This window comes from Rhinopithecus bieti, unplaced genomic scaffold (genome assembly GCF_001698545.2).
Source record: "Rhinopithecus bieti isolate Rb0 unplaced genomic scaffold, ASM169854v2 scaffold_12859, whole genome shotgun sequence".
Lineage (NCBI taxonomy): Eukaryota > Metazoa > Chordata > Mammalia > Primates > Cercopithecidae > Rhinopithecus > Rhinopithecus bieti.
The window spans coordinates 323,040-344,054 of NW_016807388.1; the positions used below are offsets into that span (position 1 = coordinate 323,040).

General features: G+C 45.5%; 1 protein-coding gene across 1 annotated transcript in view; it reads left to right on the forward strand.

The window, feature by feature from the left end:
• The window catches only part of LDLRAD3 (low density lipoprotein receptor class A domain containing 3), a 197,467-nt gene extending 177,074 nt beyond the window's left edge, over positions 1–20,393 (forward strand). Inside the window, 3 exon segments of the mRNA XM_017881627.1 lie at positions 16,294–16,506; positions 16,509–16,638; positions 18,765–20,393. Of these exon segments, the coding sequence (XP_017737116.1) occupies positions 16,294–16,506; positions 16,509–16,638; positions 18,765–19,002 (581 nt within the window). The 3' untranslated portion in view covers positions 19,003–20,393.
• The last annotated feature ends 622 nt before the right edge of the window (positions 20,394–21,015 follow it).

Here is a 21,015-nt window from a genome sequence, read left to right on the forward strand (position 1 = left end):
ACATTTTGTGTATTAGAGTAACTTCCCAAAGAGACCATAGCTGGTTAAAAACTGCGCATCTCTAAGCTCATGGTTCACTGCAGTATTGGTCTGCTCGAGAAACTAACATTAGCCCTCCTTGGGTCAGTTTGTATTTTAGGCTTGATGGACCCTAGAATCACTGTCTCAACTATGCAACTCTGCCATTGTAGCATGAAAGCAGCCACAGACTACATAATGAATGGGAATGGCTGTGTACCAATAAAACTTTATTTATAAAAGCAGACAGCAGGCCAGACCTTACCGACCCCCAAGCTAGAACAGGGGATGCTAACAGGCAGGTTGTAGAAGAGTCAAGGGCCTCTTGTAGAGATCATATTAGTTTAAGCCATTGCTAGGAGTTTGGATTTTTAGTACAGTGAGCAACCCTTGGCAGGGGTATAAAGCAGGAAACATACCATGATCTTATTTACTTCCTAAAATGAGCTTTCCCGGTGCTGTATGGAAAATGGATTGGAGAGGGGCAAGATCAGAAATTGGGAGACCAAGTAAGAGGTTCACATGGTAATCCATGCAACAGATGATGGTAACTTGTCCCATATTATGGAAGCAGACTCAGCAGGACCTGCCCCTGAGTTAGACATGAATGGAAAAGGAAAGGAAGGAGCCAGGTTTAACACTGAGGCCTGCAGCTCCAGTGACTGCCTGGGGGCCCTGTCCTAGGATTGTAATTGCTATTTGATGATGATACTTGTTTTCCCAGCTCCCACAAATGAAGTTTTATTTGCAACAATAGCCTGCCTGAAGTAGATTTCTCTCTCTCCAGTTTTTAGGGTTTGCTTTTCCCTGCAATGCTATTTGTGTGTGATTACACCATACTCACAAACTGATCAAAGCATCTCCGCTCCCTGCATCCTGCTTGAGTTAGCAGTATTCACTCTGGCCGCTGACACAGCAGGCTCAATAAACTATTGTATTGTAACTGGCCAAGCCTTATTACTGGACCAGAAACCAACTGACGATTGAGTTCAAAGAATGTCTGCTAAGCATTTAATTTTGCAGCTTCCACCAAACACTACAGGTAAATAGATACAGTAAGCAAGAGAAATAGTAATTCTTTAGAGCCCTCCTTATTCAGCAAATTCCAGGAGGCATGGATAGTCATTTCCAGCATGTTGCCTGCAGGAGCAGCCCAGGATGTCACATACAGGAACCTGGGTCTGGCAAAGCCACTTAATGCAGAGGAGACAGATGCCTCAGAGGTTTCCCTTCGGATGGGTGCAATGATTAGATTGATCCCAGTGCAGGTGCATGAGCTCATTACCAAGGCCCACCCCCTTCCCGTGCTATCTCTCATTGACCTTTGCTGCTTTTGTGGCCTGTGGTAGGAGAGGTAGCAAAGAACTCTTACCCCTCATTTTCACTGCCTTCTTCTGTTGACATTTTTGAAGCGATGACACAATTGAGCAGAGTTCTAAAAAGGCCAAAAGTAGCTCCCAGTTACTCTCTCACTGAGTTTTAGTGGCAATCTGAATTCTTATTTAAAAAATGCCCTTGCACTCTAGCCTGGGCAACAGAGTGAGACCCTGTCTCAAAAAACAAACAAACAAACAAACAAAAAAAAAACAACAAAAAAAAACACTTTTCTATCTTAAACAGCCAATTAAATGCCTTACCCTCCAACCAGTTCTGCAACTGCCCTGAGCCTGTGTCTTAGCAAAGAGGCCATTAGCCACCCGACTCTCTGGCTTATTACTGGGCCCTTCCTCATCAGACGCAGAGATCAAATTCTGAGGGTACACAGCAGCTCTCAGCAGGCTTCAGAGAGCTCTGGGACTGCTGGGGGCGTTCCTCCATTCTAAGAAACTTTCGGGGGTGAACACCTTAGAAATTAGGGGCCATTGATACCAGTTGACTGTTCAGTAGCACTTACTGAAAGGATAGAGTGCAGCTTTCAGGGAGACTCCCTGCTCCCATTTGCCCAAAGGATGGCAGTGGTTAGGCAGATAGGAAAGCTGTTCAGTCTTTTGCAATAAGAATGACTGAAAATTCCCAGGAAATGCCTGCTTCATTCGGTCTTCAGTCTTAGAACTTTCTTCTCTCTCTCTCTCTCTCTCTCTCTCTCTCTCTCTCTCTCTTTCTCTCTCTCTCTCTATATATATATATCTCCCCCTCCCCCCTCTCCCTCCCACTTCTCTCCCTCCCTCCTTCTCTCCCTCCCTCCTCCTCTCCCTCCCTCCCTGTTCCTCTTCCACTCACCCTCCCCTTGCTTTCTCTCACTCTCATTTTGAATTTAATCCTCGGGCACTTGTCTCCCAGATCTCAATGGTCCCGGTTCCCAGCATCCTGGCAGATGGGTTTCCTCTCTCATTTCCCTCTGGCTTGGGGCCAGGATGGCCCCTGTTGTGGCCAGTCTAAGGTTGGGCAGCTCCAGTTTTCCCATCACCCTCTTTTCAGTTAATTTTAGCAACTTGAGTTGCCATGGTAATGGTTCAGCGGGGTTTTCGTAGCTGTCTTTTGATTCAGTCATTTGCTGGTGTGCCCTTTAGATTAAACTTTTTCAATCTGCATCTAAATTGGGATGTGCTTGGAATAGGGATCTGCAAAGGCGCTCCAGTCCCATGGGATGCTATTTTAAATAGGAAAGTCGGGGTGGATGTGGGGATGCCCTTGGTTTACAGTGGTCCAGACAGTCCCTTGATGCTTCCAGGCTTGAGAAAATGTGGCTGCCGCTGTGGCAGAGGCCATGGTAGGAGGCATGCAGGAGTGAAATGGGCCCCCCAGGGCCGCTCCCACCCTGGGAGTGCCACCGGGGTCAGGCCTGCTCCCAGCATCTGAGCACAGGGCTCAGCCAGGATCTGGGCTCTCCCAGTGGACGAATGAAATGTGGCCCCAGCCAGACTTCCCTCCATCACGTCACAGCTTGGAGGTTCTCTGTCCCTGTGAATCCCAGCTGTTCTCCCTGCCTCCCTCTCAGCAGCATTTTTTCTTTGCCATTCAGCACTCCCGAGGCCCGTTTTAATCTAGTGTGAAGGGCCGGACTCTTCGTCCAGGTAAAAGGAAACTGCAGAAGCAAGCTCACAGTCGCTTCACTTGGCTCAAATTTAAAACAGTCTTCAGTGTTCATCTAAACTTTGGGGTGGGTACAAGTTGTTCATCCTGATTTTACAGTCCCAATTTTAATCCTGCTGGCCCTTCATTAAATGCTTTCAGTTCTCTCTTTTAAACGAGGAGGCTGTGGGGCCCGGCGTTGATAGGCCTTAGGCACTAGGCAGGCAAGCTGTTCTAGGCATGGCCAGCACACTGAAGAGCAGCTGGAGGAGGAGGCAGTGAGAGAGGAGAGTGAGGGAACAAGGCCCCGTGGTGAAGAGCTTTGACTTTCATGATGAGGCGGTGGGACTTGACCCTTGGCAAATAGGAAGTCCTGAAAGGGCTGTGAGTAGGGAGGGGCAGAGCCAGGTCCAGTCTGCAGGGTTGGCCTGGAGTGACTATGTCGGGGCACCATCTTGGCCACTTTGGGAGAGGAGTCTGCCTGCACTGGCCTCACACTTTTGGTCTTGTGAGGCAGTGGATCTCTCAATGATTCTGGGAAAGGGTTACATTGATCCCACTTTATTTGTGAGAAGGAAGATTCTAGAAGGATGAGACTCTGTTTTTGTACAGTGAACATGTTTTCTCTATGAGTCCTGAGCTCAGCCAGTGCCCATGAATAACAGTGTGAATATTTCAGCAAGGAGGGTGGTTTTACCTTCCCCAAAACAGATCAGTGGGACAAACTGGTTGAGTGGGACCTGACCTCATACCATGTGTCATCTCCGGGTGTTGGCAGACAGACCTGAGCTCCTGTCTCAGCTCCATCACTTCCTGGTTGTGTGACTGGGGGCAAGTGACGTCACTTCTCTCAGTCTTCTTTTTCTCACCTGTGAGGCTGAATGGAATGATGGCCATGAAGCCGTGGAGTCTCATAGGAAAGATACACAAGCCAAGACTTCATAGGGCCACAGAGTTAGACACACTCTGCCCGCTTCTCCCAGCAAATTTTTACTATTTGGGACTTTGGGGATTCAGGGATGAGCAAGCAGAATTCAGCTCTGACCCCAGGGAGTTCTATTCCAGTAGGAAAGAGAGACAATTAAATACAAATATAAAGTACAATGACAGGCAGTGACAGTGCTGTGAAGGTAGACAAGGTGGGTAGGGGGATAGAGACTGATGTCGGTGGGCCAGAAAGGATTAGAGCCTTGAATGGAATCGTGAGTGATGCAGATGCTCTGGAAGGGCATGCTAAGTAGACGGCAAGGGCCCTGTAGCAGGTGCATGCTGGGTGTGTTCCAGAACCACATAAAGGAGGCCAATGGGTCTGCAGCAGTCGCCGGAGAGGAGCAGGAGTGGAGGTCAGAGTAACAACGGGGATGAGATTATTCAGGGCCTGGAGGCCATGGTGTGGACTTTGGGCTTTATTCTAGTACATGAGAAGCCACTGGAAGTTTTTGAGCTGAGGAGTGACATGAACAGATGAATGTTTTTAGAAGGAGCACCCTGCAGCCATGTGGAAAAGAGACTATCGAGAGTCAGAGTGGAGGCAGGTGGAGGGGACGTGGCTGAGAACAGAGAGGTTATGAAGCACAGACACCAGGACTGGGGATTGGTTGAGGCTGGTGTGCAGAGTCCCGTTTGGCATCAGATATGTCTTGTGCTCCCCTTTCGGGCATGCTCATCCTTCCTGCACTGGGACTGGAGCCCAAGAGCCCAGTGTCTGGGGAACAAGAATCCGGTGTGTGCAAAATGAACAGCCCTGCCCTCCAAGGCACTGGAGCTCGTTGGGTCAGGGTCATTGTTGTCAGATAGGACATCTCAAGAAGCCATGAATTTGTTCATGGTCGATAAAGCTCCCCCTTGGGAGCCCTGCTTACAGTGATTCTGTATCAGCCCGTTCCCCTCAATTACTCAGAAAGTTTTCTGCTCTCTGAAGCTCCAAGTGTGCACACTCAGCATTTCCCAGGGTAATCAAGTTTCACGGGCAGGAGTAGCACCTGATGAACTGATTATGCAAGGGGCCATGACAAACTCACAGATCCGAAGAACAGAACCAAGGCAGCCTTTGGACTCCTTGTGAATTTCTGCAGCATCAGCTCCTGCATGCTCAGTTCTCGACAAATGTCAGACGCGGCAGAGTGTCGTACATCCCTCACGATGGCATCTCTCACTTCACACTCAGGAGCTGCTCCCAGTGCTTGGCCGTCAGTGATGGTGATGCCAAACCTTAACTGATGTGGCCTGGGACCTGGGTCTCACCGTATCATGAGAAGAGAGGATGGGGCTAAGATAACTGTCTCTCAGCTTCATCTTCTTCCGTCGGCAGCTGCAACACAGAGCTTCCTCCAACAGCCTGCCCAAAGGCCAGGGATTCCCCTTTCTGACTTGTGAGAAGATAACCTTCTAGAATGTTGGGCATGCACATATTTGGAATATGGTGTATGTTCTGTCCGTCTCAGCCTAGCGCTGAGGTTGAGGACATAATCCACATCCTCTCATGAAGTGTCACAGTGGACATTTGCCTAGTAAAGGCTCTGACGAGTCAGTAGCTATTGATAATAACTGAAAGGTTTGTTGAGTGCTACTTACTCTGTGCCAGACACCACTTTAAACATTTCTATACATACCTTCCCTTTTCATCCAAAAAATGACCCTATGGGGTGGGTTCTGTTATCCCATTTTAAAAGTGAGGATTTTGAGACACAGAGAGGCAAAGTAACTTTTCCTAGTCCACACAGCTAGTGAGTGACATGGCTGAGGTTTGAATCTAGACAGTTTGATCTCTGTACCTTCCCTCCAAACAGCTACAAAAAAGAAAGGGGGAAGGGGTTTAACTTGTCTATTCCAGTCATTGTCACACCTGTTTGACCAAGGTACTCTTTTTCATGAAATACCTCTTACCATCCCACAGAAGATACTTCCAGTATATTGATCAGACTTTAAGATTGAGTCTTCATTGAAGTCACTGGAAAGGGACCTCATTGCAGGAGCAGTACAGTGAAGTGACAGATGGTCAGGATGAATGGAAAAGAGGAGAGGAGGGAGCAGAGAGAAGTATTCAGGATAGCACAATGGATTCTGACATCAGACTCCTGCACCCAAAGACTAGTCGTACCACTTGTTTGCTCTGTGACCTTCTGTAAGTTACTTAACCTCTCTGATAATAAAATGGCACACTTCACAGGATTGTGGTAAAGAAGAAGGGAAATTGTGTATTTCAAAGGAATCGTAGAAGAAAGAGGTTCAGTGCTCACTGCTCGGCGTCTAGGTTATCCTTATTTTCTTCTTCAAATGTTTGCCTTCCTGTAGTTTTGACTCTGTCTATAAGTGAAGAAATTGTGAATTACCATGTTGACATGTTTCAGAGTTAGTTTACCAATATCAAGAAACACTGTGGAGTGCCTGTTGTATTTCGCAGATTGCTGTGAGCCCTGAGTGGGGTTCCGAGAAGGAGCAAGCCTGGTCTTTGCCCACTGAGAACTTAATGGTAAGATGGCCACATATGTAAAATGAAATAAAGCTGTGGGCTAAGAGCACAGACGCTGGAACCAGACTGCCTGGGTTCCTCTTGGTTTCTCTACTAGCTAGCTCTGATAATAGCTATTAATCATTCCTCAGGTGTAGGGAGTACTCGGGCAAGTTCCTTAACCCATGTTCCCATTTCCTCACCTGTGAAATGGTCTACTTCACAGGAGGGTGTATTCGTTTGCTAGGGCTGCCATAACAAATGACCACAAACTTGGCTTTGAAACAACAGAAATGTATTCTCTCACAGTTCTGGAGGCCAGAAGTGCAAATTCAAGGTACTGGCAGGGTTTGTTCTTTCTGGAGGCTCTGAGGGAGAGTCCGTTCCATGCCTCATTCCTAGCTTCTGGGGCTGCTGGCAATTCTTGTGTTCCTTGGTTTGGTTGGGGCTGCATGATTCCAGTTTCTGCCTTCAACTTGGCACGGCCTTCGCCCCTGTCTGTTTCTGTGTCATCTCCTTCTCTGTCTCTCATAAAGACACTCATCATTGGATCCAAAGCTCACTCTAATTCAGAATGAGCTCATCTTGAAACTCTTACCTTAATTGTATCTACAAAGACCCTTTTTCCAAATAAGGTCACACTGTGAGGTTCTGGGTGGACATATTTTTCGGGGGTTGGGGGGACACTACTCAACTCAATACAGATGGTGTAAGGATTAAAAGTGTTAGAATGTGTAAAACACATCAGATATTAATGAGAATAGGGTAAGAGCTGCTAGGATAATTATGGTGATGATATTATGGTTACTCTTGTTTTTGAGTTCAAAGCAAATATGCATGGTGTTGATGGTTGTTAGTATTATTAGTATCATTATTTAGTTCAAATCAGGAATGAGGACGTGTCACAAGGCAAATGGTGTTCCTCATTCCAACTCTGGACTTTTCCCCATGCCCTCTAGGGGTTGATGCTGGGAAATTAAGCACAGGGAACAGTGCTGTCTGTGAATGACAGGCCAAACAGGGTGATGTGAGCCACTGAGGTTCCTCGATCTAAAGAATATTACAAGAATTACACAGCAACACAGTCCTTGGTAATGTTCAGACTTGTGGGAGTATTGCAAAAAGACTTCAATTCGAAGAGGCTACAGTTGGCAAGACTCTCACAGAGGTTTTCTTCCTGGCCTGGGCCTGGGCGTGGCCATGAGAATGGCCGTGAAGTTAAGAGGCTGGAGAAACACTGCACAGTAGAAATTGACCATACTTGGTTGCTTGATGTGGACAGAGAAAAAGGAGAATGTTCAAGACAACCCCAAGTGTTCAAACCTGGCAGACCAGATGGCCAGGGAAACATCCAGCATCTAGGAATTCGTCCCAAGAAATAAGTGTATCAGCGACCAAAGATCACTGGCCCCTCCCCTCATGACCCTCACTGTCTGCCTGAATGGTATTGTAGCATTGTTTGTAATAGCAAAAATGGGATGTAACCTAAAGGTACTTCAATGGAGGTTTGGTTAAATAAACTATAGTTTATCTCTGTAGTGGGATACTATGTGGCTATTCTTTCACAAAGGTATAGGTGACAAGGAAGGATACCCACATGCTGAAGTATCCATATAGCATGAAGACAAGTACATGCATGTTCACAAGCATAGGGAGCAGTTTTCAAGGATCTATGCTGTGGGTAGACAGCAAACTACGGCCAGTGGGCCAAATCTGACCTGCCACCTGTTTTTATAAATAAAGTTTAATTGGGACACAACCACATTCATTCATTGACATATTGTCCATGACAGCTTTTATGCTACTTTTGTAGCTCACAAAGCATAAAATATTTACTGTCTGGCCCTTGACAGAAAAAGTTCACCAGCTCCTGGTCTATACCAAACTGTAAACCACGTCTAGTAGAATCCTAGTAGGTTTGAGGGAGAGGAGGGTACGTTTTGTCTGCCTTGAATATTTCTATATTACTTTTTTTTTAAATAACATGGATTTTTATAATCAGAAATAAAGTTCATTTTAGAAGGGGGGAAAGGCATGCAAGACACACTGCCTCATTTCAAGACTTAACTATAAAGCTGTAGTTAACACTCTTATTGGCATAAAGACAGGTGTATAGCTCAATCATACAAAATAGATAGTCTAAGAATAGACTCAGACTTGTATGGTCAATTGATTTTCAACAAAGGTGCCAAGGTAATTCAATAAGAGAGGATAGGCTTTTCAACAAATGGTGTTAGAAAATTGGAAAGCTAAATGGGGAGATAAAAGAACCTTGACCTTTACCTTGCAGCATAAACAAAATTAACTTGCTGTGGATCGTAGACATAAATGTAAAAGCTAAAGCTATAAGACTTCTTCTAAGCAATGATATAGGGGAAGATTCCTTGAAATGAATATAAAAAACAAAAACTATTAAGAAAGAATTAAAAAAAAGAAAGAAAGAATTGATGTAAAGTACTATATAAAAATTTGTTTTGAAACCTTCTGTTCATTGACCAGTCTTAAAAAAGAAAACACCAAAAGCTCTTTTAAGACACTGTAAAGAAAATGAAAAGCCATAGACTAGGAGAAAATATTTGCAAAACACATTTGTGATAGAATACTATGTTGCAGAACATATCAAGTGCTCTTACTATCCAATAATAATGTCAAACCAATTTAAAAATGGGCAAAAGATTTGAATAAACACTTCATTAAAGAAGATTAAAGTGTGGCAAATCAGTACATGAACAGATGCTCACACCATTAGTCATTGGGAAATGCTAATTAAAACCTCAATAAGAGGTTTTAACTGGTATCAATAAGATACCACTAAATACCTATTAAGATGGCTAAAATTAAAAAAACTGGTATTACTAAGTGCTGGTGAGAACACAGGATGACTGAGAATTATACATTGCTGCTGGTGGAGATGGGAAATGCTATAGCAACTTTGGAGAACAGTGGGACAATTTCTTCTAAAGTTAAATATATGCTTCCCATATGACCCAGAAATCTCTCAGCCCTAGTATGCCAAAGAAATAATGAAAATATATGTTAGCACAAAGACCAGCCTTCCTGAAACTGGAAACAGCCCAGTACCCTCCCTCATTTGGGGAATCAAACAAATTGTGATACATCCATGCAACTGAATACTACTCAGGGACAAAAAGGAATGAAATATTAACACTTAAAGAAACATGGATGAATCTCAAAAGCAGTGTGCTGAGTGAAAGAAGCCAGATGGAATAGAGTATAAAAAACACCATTAAGAAAGAATTGATGCAAAGGACTACGTAAAAATTTGTTTTTACATACTGTAGGATACTGCATACTGTAGAATTCCACTTGTATGGCTTTCTGGAAAAAAAGTGGATCTATTTGGACAGAAAATAGACCCCTGGTTTCCAGAGGCTTGGAATGAGGGGAGCACAAAATACCTTTGACCACAAGAAGCACAAAATACCTTTTGTGGGGGATGGAAGGGTCTATATCTTGATTGTGGAAGAGGATGTGTGACTGTTTCATTTTATCAGAATTCATCTAATGGTGCGTTTTTAAAGGGCAAATTGTATTATGCCTAAGGTATACCTCAACAAATCTAACTTTTAAAATATATAATCTGGAGGAAAAACAAACTGAAGAAAGCACTTAAAAAAATAGCAAGGTAGGAGTTTTTCAAAGGGATGAGGAAGAGTCCGTTTGAAGGACAGTGAATATTCCAGAACAGGAATTCTGGACTCAGGAGGTCAGGCTGGGCCAGGCACGGTGGCTCACGCCTGTAGTCCCAGCACTTTGGGACGCTGAGGTGGGTGGATCACTTGAGGTCAGGAGTTAGAGATAGGGAAACCCCATCTCTACTAAAAATATAAAATTAGCCGGGCATGGTGGGTGTCATGCACTTATAATCCCAGTTATTCATGAGGCTGAGGCCGGAGAATCACTTGAACCCAGGAGTTGGAGGTTGCGGTGAGCCAAGATTGTGCAGTAGCCAGGACTGTGCCACTGCACTCCAGCCTGGGAGACAGTGAGACCCTGTCTTAAAAAAAAAAAAAAAAAAAAAAATCAGGCTGGAGGCATTGGAAGCTGTCCTCAGGGAGTCATGAGTCAGCAAGGGGTCTTCAAGTGAGCATGGGACAGTGAGGCCTGAACCCCAAGAAGCACCTACAGGGAGAGAAGGACAAGAAACAATAAAGAAACTGAGCCAGGTGCAGTGGCACATGCTGCAATCCCAGCTACTCAGAGGCTTAGGTGGGAGGATTGCTTGAGCCTGGGAGTTCAAGACCAACCTGGGCAGTACAGCAAGACCCTATGTCTAAAAATAAAAATAAACTGAGATGCACCATCAGCCTGGGCATGTCTAAAGGAAGAGGACAGGAGTGCTTGTTTTTTTTAATAGATAATACAGAACAAATTCTACAAAGTAAGAAAGGAGTAAACAATAAAAAGTAAATCTCCCTCTCCACAAGCATCTATTCCCCTTCCTGGAAGCTCCCAGTGTCACTAGTTACATTGTGTCTTTCCAGATATATTTTATACATTCTCGACTGAACTTTGCTTTTTTCTCCTTATCGATATATCCTTCCGATTGTTCGTATCAGTATATGTAGAGGTTCCCTAATTTTAAAAATAGGTACAAGATTGTATGGATACAGCATAATTTATTTAGCCAGGCTGCAATTGATAAACATTTGGATTGTTTCTGATATATTTTGCTGTTATGAACCATGCTTTCATGAATGCTTATTTTGTTTGTTGGTTTTTTAGAGACAGGGTCTCACTCTGTCGCTCAGGCTAGAGCATAGTGGCATGATCATAGCTCACTGCAACCTCAAACTCCTAGGCTCAAGTGATCTTCCTTCTTAGCCTCCTGAATAGCTGGGACTACAGGTGCATGCCACTACACCCAGCTAATTTATTAAATTATTAAATGTTTATTTTTTGTAGAGACAGGGTCTCCCTATGTTGCCCAGGCTGGTCTCGAACTCCTGGGCTCAAGCTATCCTCCCTGCTTTCACCTCCCAAAGAGCTGGATTTATAGATAGGAGTCACCATGCCTGGCCAATCTCAAAAAATACGCACATTTTATATTAATATATATTATTAGCTCCTCCACCACCCTGGGTTGGTACCAACTTATCCTCCCACTAGCCATGCCTGCATATATATACCAGGCGTGAATATACCTGTTTGCCTGAGACCTGGCCAGCAAAATATGAGCTCAAACTTTGCTTTTGCCAATCTGATGGGTGAAAAATGATATCCAGTAGGAAATTTAATTTGCATCTGGAGGAGGGGATTTTTTTGGAAGCGAAGGAACACCGAGTCACAAGTGTCAGCTGCTTGAGTGCCTTCGCTGGTCCAGACAGCACCTCTGAGTGAATTAGTTAAAGGTACTCCTCCTCAAGACACTTGGCTGCCATCTGCTAGAAAGCTGTCTTGATAACTAAGGAAATATGTAATGACTTTGAGGTGAAGAGCACCCCTGGCGTTGTACAAAACACAGCCTGCTTCTCCACAAGCGGCCGTGGAGCTACTGGCAGTCTTGATAGAACAGCAGTCTCTAGATAGTGACCAGATTGCCTGGAATTAGTACAGTAGAAGCGGCATGGACAGGACAAGAATTCAAGATGCTTGACAGTGGAGCACAAGGGCATTAGCTTGAGGGACAGCCAGAATAAATGGAAACTTCATTATCCATGGATTATGCACTTGGAACTTAGGTCCCAGGCAACTCTGATATTAGTAATTTGGCCAACAGGCTCATTAAGCTCTTAAGAAAAGTGGGCCTAGTTAATGAATTAACACAAGATGACATTTTACACACAGCAAAAACGAGAGCAGGCACCACTGAGTTATGCAACATCATAATTTCTCAGGCAAATGTGATCGCTGCGTCTCGCCTGCCAAAGTGAAGAGATGTCTGAAGAGAGCCTGCTTTCGGAGACATAAGTGAGACCATTAAGTTCCACAGGCATTTTATATCCTATGCGTTTTAAAGGACTCCCACTTGTATTCTTAAAACCTCACATGTTTACACAGAAGTCAGCATTTTAAAACCTCTGGACCATTTGTTTTCTGTGTGACAGTTTACCCACTTTCCTCCTTTAAGAAATACGTTTCACTGGCCAGGAGCAGTGACTCACGCCTGTATCCCAACAGTTTGGAAGGCCGAGACGGATAGATTACCTGAGCCCAGGAGTTCAAGACCAGCCTGGGCAACATAGGGAGACTCCGTCTTTACAAAATATGCAAAAATTAGCTGGTTTGTGTGGCGCACGCTTGTAGTCCCAGCCACTGAGACAGGAAGGTGGCTCGAGCCCAGGAGGTGGAGGCTGTTGAACCAAGATCACCACTGCACTCCAGGTTGGGCAACAGAGTGAGACCTTGTCTCAAAAAATATATATTAAAAATTAAAAAGGAATAAAAAATAAAAAGAAATACATCTCACTGGAATGGAACTCAATCTGTTCATATCTTCTCCCCAACTCAACCCCATCCGCCAGAGGTGGCTCCCCCAGCTTTCTACCCCTGGTTGCAAGAAGTTGGTGAGGATAATGGTAAGAAAGGCAACACTAAAATCTAGTGTTCATCAGTGAGGGATGATGAAAAATTCTGGAGCTGGATAGTGGTGATGGACGCACAATAACATGTATGAACGTTAATAATGTGTATGAATGTTAAGCGCCACTGAACTGTGCACTTTAAAATGGTTACAGCGGTAAATTTTATGTCTATTATTTATTATATAAATTATAATTATATGAGCAAATTCAGATGAGCAGATTGACTCAGAGAGGTGAATTATTTTGTCTAACATCACCTACGAAGTAGGCAGAGGAACAGGACTAGAATTTAGATGTTTCTTCCAAGTTATATAATAATTATCATTATTATTTTGTTGTGGTGGTGGTGGTTACAAAAAAGAGCTGGCATTACTGAGGCAAACCCTTGCCAGGCACTGTGCTCAGTGTATATATTATACTCTACCATCTGGATAATCCAGGGAGATACGGATACTGTTGTTTACCCAGGACCGCCACCATTTCACAGACAAGGAGGGTGAGGCTTCTAAGAGTTAAATAATTCGCTTGAGCTCAAACAGCTAGAAGCAGTGGCTCCAGGATTCCCCCCAAGGCTCCTAACTCTGCAGCTCTCCCTGCTAGATAACAAAATAAAGAAGATATTTTAGTTTAAGCCTGAATTCTGAAACATACACATACACAAGCCTCCACCCAGCTTCTAACTGTGTAAGCGGAGAACAGAGAGAACTCCGGCAGAATCCCTGAATGACAGCTAATTGTCTTCAGAAAACATCCAAAAACCGCCTCCCTCCCTTAACTGTAGTGCAACATGATTCTGTCTTTCTGCTGGGCCCCTATTTGCTTCTTTCTGTGCAATGAATCATTGAAACAGTGACCGCCAGGGATTTGGAGAATCTTTGTAGCTTTTAGTCTATGCTTTGTAGCTTTTAGTCAAGCCGGACCTTGAAGGGGAAGGTCATCGTTGGTCTCAGATTGGGATCGTTTGGGGAATCAGAAAATGTTTGTATCAGAAAAGAAGAGAAGTCAATGTGTTTCACAGTCTGTGGTTTTTTGAAGGAGAAACATCTAAATTCTATTCCTATTCCTCTGCCTACTTCTTAGGTGATGTTAGACAAAATAATTCACCTCTCTGAGTCAATTTGCTCATCTGAAAAATAGGAATAACAACAGAACTCACTTTACTAGGGCATGTGAATAAACAGATTTTTTTCCCGTTGCGTGGCGGGTATTTATTGAGTGCCTACTATGTGCCAGGCACCATCCTACTCTCTCAGGATATAGCAGTGAACAAAACAGATGCACAGCTAGTGATGAGGGATGGAGTAAAGTCCTTAGCCGATGCCAGGACAGCGGACATGAGTCACCTGTAGTCGCTGCCACTGCTGCTATTTCATGGTTACATTTTGACCCCTGTGGACCCACTGAAACCTCCTCACTGCCTCACAGGCGGAACAAGGACAGGGTCGTGGCCACCAAGTGTACTCACTTGAGCTGCATTTAGATTATTCTTCCAACTAGGCCATGACAGTAGGTAGTGGCAGCTGTCGGTAAAGATGAGGGGTACCCAGCTTGGACCCCTGGTTTCCTCCACCTGCCTGGACCTTACAGTGGTGGCCAGGTATGTCCTGCTGACTGGGAAGCTCCTTACCTGAGTGCTTGAAGTACGGCTCCTTAGCATGTGTGCAGAGAAGGATATTATGAGAGCAACCTGCAGGGGTGGGATGTGTATCAGACCTTCACCCTGGAACTCCCGAGGAAGTGCCTGCAGATTGCCTGGCAGGTCTTATTCGGGTGATGTAGAGCAGAATGCTGGGGCCAGGTTCTGAAGTCAGACCCCTGGACTCAACTCACGCACAGCTCCTTACCTCCAAACTGTGTGGCCTCGGTCAGGGGAACTGACTTCTCTGAGCTTCATTTTCTTCATCTAAAAAAAAAAAGGAGAATCACAACACCTCCCCCATGGAGTTGTTATGAGGCACGGAGATGTGATATAAAGCACGTACTTGGCCAGGCACAGTGGCTCACGCCTGTAATCCCAGCGCTTTGGGAGGCCGAGGCAGTTGGATCACTTGAGGTCAGGAGTTTGAGACCAGCCTGGCCAACATGGTGAAACCCCATCTCTAAAATACAAAAAGTAGCTGAGCATGGTGGCATGCACCTGTAGTCCCAGCTACTTGGGAGGCTGAGATGAGAGAATTGCTTGAACCCGGGAGGCAGAGGTTGAGTGCACCGAGATCGTGCCACTGCACTCCAGGCTGGGTGACAGAGCAAGACCCTGTCTCAAATAAATAAATAAATAAATAATCAATCGTGTATTTTTATGTACCAAACACATGCACTTACAAAGCACAGCGTGTAGCTATGTTCAGGGGCTTGATGAGTATTGACTCATTTCATGCTCACAGAAGCCCCAAGAACTTGGCACTAGTACATCTCCATTTTGCAGCCGGCAGAGGGTAGCACTTCCAAAAGGCACACAGCAAGCAAGTTTTGAGGGGCTAGGATTTGAGCCCAGGAGTTCCTGCTGTTAGGCTGGGCTGTGCTGGCTCTCCATCTCAAAAGCTCCATGTGGGACCTGGCTTAAAATAAATGATCTGCAGGTATGAGGACCCCAGAGCTGTGTTCCTGAGGTGTATTACATTATACATTTCTACTAAAGAACTGATTTCTGCCACCAGAACTCTCACTCCTGTTCCCTGGATAGTATATGATACTTTTTAAAACGACTTAATTGAGGTATTATTTGCAGTACTTAAAATTTGCCCTTTTTAAGTGTACAGTTCAGTGATGTTGCAGGGGGAAATTAGCCAATTTGTGTAACCATCACCATAAATCAGTTTCAGAACATTCCCATCACCCCAGCAAGATTCCTCCTGCCCGTTGACTGTTAATCCCCATTCTCTTTCCCACTCCAGGCAACCACTAATCTTTCTGCCTCTGCAAAATCACCTTTCCTGGAGATTTCGTATAAACAGAATCATACAATATGTGATCTTTTGTGTCTGGATTATTTTACTGCATCATGTTTTTGAGTTCCATCCATGCAGTAGCATGTATCAGTATTTATTACTTTTTATGGCCAAATAATATTCCACTGGGTGGATGTACCACCTTTTGTTTATCCGCTCATCAGCTGGTGGACATTTGGGCAGTTTCCACTTTTTGGCTATTGTGAATTAGGGCTACTGTGAACATTCGCATGCAAGTTCTGGGGCTGACGTTGAAACACAAAGATGAGCCAAACTGGTAACCTTCTGTCTTTTCTCTCCTCTCTCTGGGGTTTCTCAGAACCTGGCAGCGGGCAGGTGTTTGTGACTTCAGAGAACCAGCTTGTGTATTACCCCAGCATCACCTATGCCATCATCGGCAGCTCCGTCATCTTCGTGCTGGTGGTGGCCCTGCTGGCACTGGTCTTGCACCACCAGCGGAAACGGAACAACCTCATGACGCTGCCCGTGCACCGGCTGCAGCACCCTGTGCTGCTGTCCCGCCTGGTGGTCCTGGCCCCCCCCACCACTGCAACGTCACCTACAACGTCAATAATGGCATCCAGTATGTGGCCAGCCAGGCGGAGCAGAATGCGTCGGAAGTAGGCTCCCCACCCTCCTACTCCGAGGCCTTGCTGGACCAGAGGTGTGTGCTGGATAGAAGAGATTGAGGTGGGAGAGGTCATCCATTGTGGGGAGGGGAACAGGTGCACACACTGAGGTTCCTAGGTCTTACTGAGAGCCTGGCTTCAGCTGCCGTAGGTAGTGGCAGCATCTGACACTCTCCAAGTCCTTGCAAAGTGCTCTACATGTATCACCTCATTTAATCCTCTCAGCGCCTCACTGTGGGAGGAAACTGATAGGAATGTTCCAAAACTGGATTATGGTGATGGTTGCACAAGTCAGGAAATTTCCAAATTCTACAGATGAGGAAACTGAGGCTCTGGGATGTTAAATGACTTGTCTGAGGAACATACAGTTAGGATCCTGGCTAACTCAGAGGCCTGCTCCTCCTGGGAATGCCACGCTGGTCCATGGTCTGGCCACAGACCAGCTCTGAGCCTCACCTGCTACTGCGGAGCAGTGCCCAGTACATGTGAGAGGTTTGGTTAATATCTGTGGAATGAATGGATGAATGAAGAAGTGAAGGAATGAGAGAATCAGTGAGTTCCTTAATTTTGCTTGGCTCATATAAAATAAAGGAGGCGGAAAGGAGCACTTTCAAGCTTTTTTAAGCTGTAGACATCACATTGCAAATGGAATTGTACAAGAGCCCCCAGTATATATAAAGCCAAGAAGCAGAGTTCTGTAGTTGAAGCAAGTAGTGGGTCTGTTTCCTGATCAGCATCCCTCTTCCTCGAGCTCTGCCATGTATGGCATTAGACATTTTGCAGGCCATGTTCTGATGGTGACTGGGCTCTTCCTTGGACCCTTTTCAATGGCAGCTCTTATATTATTTAATCTTCGTTTTCCTTCCTCATAAAAGGTGAATAAAGTTTCAGAGTTCAGGGGAGGGGATGGCACTTAAGGATCACTTTGCAAATAAGTGTAAGAATTCAGGACCTTCCTCACCTAATAAAGTTCCCACTCATAACCTCTTCATACGGGGTTGAACCTCTTCATCCCACTCTTTACTCTCTTCAGTAAATGAGAGCTAGAAAATAAAATGTCCAGCATAGGGTAGGGTTAAAATTGCCGAATCCGGAAACAGAATGCGTGAGTTCAAATCCCAGCATTGCTGTTTACCAGTTATTTCTGATCCTGGGCCAGACATTGAATGTCCCTGTGCCTCAGTTTCCTCGCCAGAGTAGCAGGCATGAGAGTAATGCCCACCTCACAGCATTCTTGTGAGCATTAAATAAGGTAGGAAATGTAAGGGGCGGCCGGGCACGGTGGCTCAAGTCTGTAATCCCAGCACTTTGGGAGGCCGAGACGGGCGGATCGCGAGGTCAGGAGATCAAGACCATCCTGGCTAACACGGTGAAACCCCGTCTCTACTAAAATGCAAAAAACTAGCCGGGCGAGGTGGCGGGCGCCTGTAGTCCCAGCTACTCGGGAGGCTGAGGCAGGAGAATGGCGTGAACCCGGGAGGTGGAGCTTGCAGTGAGCTGAGATCCGGCCACTGCACTCCAGCCTGGGTGACAGAGCAAGACTCCGTCTCAAAAAAAAAAAAAGAAAAAAAGAAAAAAAGAAATGTAAGGGGCGCGGCAAAGTGCCTGACTCACGCGGAGACTTCAGTAAATGAGAGCTAGAAAATAAAATGTCTTTTCTGTTGAATTCATTCCTTTCAAGCCTCTTCTGCAGATACAGACTGAGGTGTTGAGAGGATGTCCTCTCACTTACCCCAGTTCACAGCCAGGAAGAGTTAGCTTTCAGTAGAAATGCCAATTCCATGTTCCCATCAGAGGCCCAGTCAAGATACCAGCCCAGCCTCTTGACCACAGGGCTTCTGGCCAATGGAGCAGAGTGGCAATGCCAAACCACCCAGGTTGAGCCGAGGGACTTGGTGGGTGACCTCATTCTGGTTCTACCCAGAGGATGTGGTTTTGGCACTGCCCGGTCAACACGAACCAGCCAGAACACACTGGCCTTTTCTGTTCTGCTGTGGTTCCTGGTCCTTGAATTGATTGTCTTTGTACTTGGATGGAAAATCTCATTTCACACTGGAAACACCATCTCAGAAATGGGCTGAAGTTGGCTTGTCTTGGCTCTAATGTGTTCTCTTCTTTTCCTGTCTCCACTGTCCCTGCCCCTCTGCTGTCCCCATCGCAGGCCTGCGTGGTATGATCTTCCTCCACCGCCCTACTCTTCTGACACGGAATCTCTGAACCAAGCCGACCTGCCCCCTTACCGCTCCCGGTCCGGGAGTGCCAACAGTGCCAGCTCCCAGGCAGCCAGCAGCCTCCTGAGTGTGGAAGACACCGGCCACAGCCCGGGGCAGCCTGGCCCCCAGGAGGGCACTGCTGAGCCCAGGGACTCTGAGCCCAGGCAGGGCACTGAAGAAGTATAAGTCCCAGTTATTCCAAAGTCCATATGGGTTAATCTGCTCTGACTTGTTGCCGTTCTAACAATTTGTGCTCATGGGAAACATTTTAAGCACCTGTAAGGGTGTCTCAAGTTACAGTTTGGGATATTAGCTATCTCTGCATTCCCCTCCTCCCCCAGATTTCAGAGATCTTTTTCTGGCCTCTCAGTTGACGTGATCTGTTGTGCATTTTTTCTGTGAGCTCACTCTTCTCTTGGGGTCCGAGATCACACCCTTACTTTTCACTTTATTCTGTTGCTGTTGGAAAGACAGCAGATAAAACAGTATTGAAGTAGGCTGGGAGAGAGCAATGTTTCTATGCTGTATTGGATGCTCAGAAATGCAGGAGACGCTGGACCAAATTCTCTCTGCTGGGCAGCTACCTTATGGCATTTGGGGATTTGGGTTACATGATCTAACCAGGAGGCCATCATTGGATGGTCACCCCCCAAAAAAAGACATCCAGTTGAGCATCAAATCCTGCCTTGCACAATCCTATATGTTGCCATCAGTTCAGCAGAGTCAGTGGCCAAAGAAAACTTTGGACGTGAGTAAACACCCTTCAGCAGTCACAATGTGATTATAGTTTTGTGAAGGACTCTGAAACCATCTACCCTGTATCAATTCTGGCTTTAGAAATTTGCCCAAGAATGCTTATTCTGAGAGCTTTCTCCAGCAGCGTGTATCATCAGCCTCATCCCAGAAGAGGCAGGGAGCCCCTGCCATGAGTTGATATCCAAGTTCTCAGCTCCTAAAATGCAGGCTGCCAGGAGCCTACACCTGCCCTTGCACTAACAGCCACATACCTGGTTTCTGGACTGTCACCCTCCCAGCTGACCTGCCCGTAGCCAAGGAATGAGGACCTAACTTGAGTTGAGCCACAATCTGACCTGGCTGTATGTCCCTGTGACCCACACCCAGCCTGTCTTGCTCATTCATGCAGCCTCAACACTGGCCTCTGAAGTTCCCTTAACACTTGCAAGTCCATTTTACCTGTGCGTTTGGACTTGAGGACACTGGTTTCTATCACAGGTGAGACCTATATTCAATACCTCCACCAAGAGCTCCTGGCTCCCTGCACTGTGCACGCTCCTCTTCCCAAGGTCCCAGTACCAGCGCCTCTAGTTAGAGTTAGGATCAGGGTCAGACCTCTCCCAACATGCCTCTCCCAACATCCCAGTAGTTTCTCCTCTGAGACACATGGGCAATAGACAATTTGGAGTCAAGATTTCCCGTTTGGATTTATTTTAAATCTTTTAGAAATGCATTTGAAACAGTGTGTTTGTTTTTTCCCTTCTAGTTAAGGGACTATTTATATGTGTATAGGAAATCCGTCTCTCTCTCTTTTTTTTTTTTTTCCTTTAACGAGGTCCAAAGACAAATGCAAAAGGAGATCACACCCTTGCCCCACGGAGCCCCGTGATAACAAGTCACTCCAGACTAACCTGTGTGCCAGACATTTGTGCATTGTTGCACTTTGAGGTTATTATTTATCGAGTTCTTGAAGGAAGCAGAAAGAGGGACTCCTGTCTCCCTCCATGTATAGTCTCTATGTTTGTGCTAGTTTTTCTCTTTCTTTCTCTGTGCCCAGCCAGCCACAGGGCCTGCCTCCCTGCAGGAATAAGGGGTAAAACATTAGGTGTTATTTGGCAAGAAACCACACTGACCGATGAGGGGTAAAATGGAACCAGGTAGCGCGACTCGGGGCAGCTGTCACCCATTCAGAACTTCTTTCTGCAGCTGAAGAAATGTTCTGTAACCTGTTTGATGCTAATTAAAATAGAGCCTGCAGGAAGTGGGGCTGAAGTGGCATTCAGTGATCCTGTTCTGTAGACTTTTCTTTCTTTTTTTAACCAAATCCAAAGGATGTTACAGGAAAGCTAGCCACTGGTATTTTGTTTTGTTAAAAAAAAAAAAAAAGAAAAGAAAAGAAAAAAAAAAGGGAAAGGAACCTAGTTGCCTGTATCTTTCATTTTAAAATAGCACTTGAGTTATTTT